This window comes from Austrofundulus limnaeus, unplaced genomic scaffold, assembly GCF_001266775.1.
Source record: "Austrofundulus limnaeus strain Quisiro unplaced genomic scaffold, Austrofundulus_limnaeus-1.0 Scaffold1206, whole genome shotgun sequence".
Classification (NCBI taxonomy): domain Eukaryota; kingdom Metazoa; phylum Chordata; class Actinopteri; order Cyprinodontiformes; family Rivulidae; genus Austrofundulus; species Austrofundulus limnaeus.
The window spans coordinates 57,890-60,523 of record NW_013953608.1 but is presented as its reverse complement, the minus strand read 5'-3'; the positions used below and the strand labels follow the sequence as shown (position 1 = coordinate 60,523).

The 2,634-nt window shown below is 40.6% G+C and overlaps 1 protein-coding gene across 1 annotated transcript in view; it reads right to left on the bottom strand.

Moving 5' to 3' along the window:
• LOC106534552 (CD166 antigen homolog) overlaps nucleotides 1-2,634 on the bottom strand; it is a gene marked incomplete in the record, with an annotated part of 35,108 nt that overhangs the window by 24,123 nt on the left and 8,351 nt on the right. Inside the window, 2 exon segments of the mRNA XM_014031238.1 lie at nucleotides 1,679-1,766; nucleotides 2,116-2,177. Of these exon segments, the coding sequence (XP_013886692.1) occupies nucleotides 1,679-1,766; nucleotides 2,116-2,177 (150 nt within the window).

Here is a 2,634-nt window from a genome sequence, read left to right as displayed (position 1 = left end):
CATCTGGTGAAAATTTCATGTCATTAGCACCTCTAGTAATATATTTACTGAGAAAAATGTTGACGTGTTCAATACTTATTTTACCCGCTGTATGCAGTGCACCGGCTCCACTGTGAAGCTAAGCTAAGAAACTAAGCAGAAATTTTGTTCRCTGTAAACAACTATCCTACAGTAGGGGTGTCCAAACTACGGCTGGCCCGCGGTACCATTTTTATTGGCCCGCAGCAAATTCTGAAAATATAATTGAAWATGGCCTGCACAAGAAGCAGTCCATTAATTGCGGAGCCTCTGAGCRTCTGATCYRGRCAGAAGAGGRCTCGTTTTAAAGCTYTGGATCTGYGCTACAACCTGGTGGTGGTTGCACGTTCCTGGGACSTTCCCCCGCGGAGATATAAGYRGTCAAATGTCGGCRGGCGAGCTCCGGCGGGTGAAACGGMTRAATTTCAGCACAGGGCTGCTGGTGCTGATGCAGGGGAATAAAAGAAAGAGATCCAGTCAGGTGGAACCYGTCCTGGAKGCTGARCACCGGGTTTTATAGCCCCCTGTCTGCTAAAAACCCCTCGGGCAATATTTCTGCAATAATGCAAAAAATTCAGAATCCCACCTGATGGATCTGTTCCAGGCAATAAAAGGAACAGACCTGATCAGGTGGAACCGGTCCTGGAAGCTCAGCACTGGATTTTATACCTGCAAGCAGGTGCAGCCCCTCGCGGGCGATATTTCTGCAAAAATGCCTAAAAATGGATAAAAATCACAAATCACAAACCACAGTGACCTTATGCCCAATAGGTGAGTTAGAAATACACACATTATTGATGTATCAATAGGTCACTCCTAGTGTGTGGCCCGGCCCTTTGTTTATTTTTCTGTATTTGGCCCTCACTAAAAAAAGTTTGGACGCCCCTGCTCTACAGAGAGGAGAGAAGTACCGAGCTGAACGAGATGTCTGTAAATGATGCCGCAGGCTTTGTGAGACTAATTTAATTTGAAGCCTTGTCAACACAGACTGAATGGCTTCATTCACTTCCTCCCCTGTTATTGCTAAACTACAGGCAGACTAAAACAGCACTGAAAATCAATGTCATTGTTTACAACTCCTCTTCCTGTTCGCTGATTGGTCCGGTGAAAAACCTACTGGAGAAATCCAAGTCAAAGGGAGGAATCCCAGATGGAGCAGAAGGGAGATTAGAATCAAGTGAAACTGTGTAGGAAGGCAATGTCCAGGCTACATCTCCTAATCTCCTAGTTTAAACTAAAGTCATTAGTGATGTGACGTTCACCAACGATCCGAATATTTTGAACGACTCTTTACAACAAACGATAGGAGCCAAGTCGTGGGCAGGAACGAGCCATTTGTAGTTTTATTTATTTTAGTCCTCATATAATCTTTATTTTTTCATCCTTAAATTGCTCCCGCTTTGCTTTTTCATGGAAAACAGGCAGAGAGGTGGAGAACAGAAGCTCACGGGAAAGGGGGATTTCTGCTTGACAAAACACATGGTTCCACCCACGTAACATGATGACATCATCACTTCGCAATACGTGATGACATACTGTATTTCCCTACGTGATGACGTAACTCGTTTAAAATCAAACGGATCTTTTGAACGGCTCCCCAAGATCCGGATCCCATCAAAGAACCATTTATCCCATCACTAATCATCACTCAATAGTTTACCTTTTCCATCAGACACCAAGAGGTTTCCACTCTTTTTCCATGAGATGTCAGCAGCAGGGTTTGAATCAGCTACAACACATGTTCCCACCTAAACAAAAAACAGACAAACAGAAGCAAAGCTAAGAACAGGATGAAGGTACAGTATATCAGTAACTACGCAGCATTAGATAAGAAACACAGTAAAGTGGGATRAAGACCCAGTATAAGTTTATAACAAACATTAAATCTGATGCAAAACCTGCCTTTTTGAACAGGATTACAAAGTTCTCCCAACAATACTTTACACATTACAGGCTTTAACTTATAAATAAAATAAAGGTTTAAGTTCCAGTATGTTTTAGAGTATTTTATAAACAGCATCAAGTGTAGTGTAATTAAATAGTTGAACATTTCTTCCATTCAACACATTTAAAGGAGACATCTAAAGTGAATCTTACTATTGTTAGTTTGTCCTTCTGTAAAGCTTCAGACGTGTCAAAAATCTGAACGGATGAAGGTGCTTCTGTAAACATGAAGAGAGAAAGACACATTTTCAATCTCAAAAAGAACATTTTCACAGCATATTTAAATGTTTCTCAGGTGTTTTCTTCTTCAGGTGTCATTGGAGTTTCAAAGGTTTATCAGCATTGTATACTGTATTTTTTTTAAATAAGTGCTAATGTTCTTATTTACTTATAGGAAATATTATTGGGTAGCTTTAAAAGAAACAATATACATTGATTTTATATCTTCTATGGTTTTTTTTTTTGGGTCTCAGTGAGTAACTTGTCTTTTTGTTTATTTCTTTACCTCAATGACAATACATTTTAAACACTTCATCTTTCACTAACTAACTTTACAACATGAACTTTTGATATGATTTGTCAAAAATAATAGCTTCATCCAGGGGCGAACTAGCCATTGGGAGTACCGGGACTTTTCCCGGTGGGCCGGTGCATCACTGGGCCGGCGCAGGC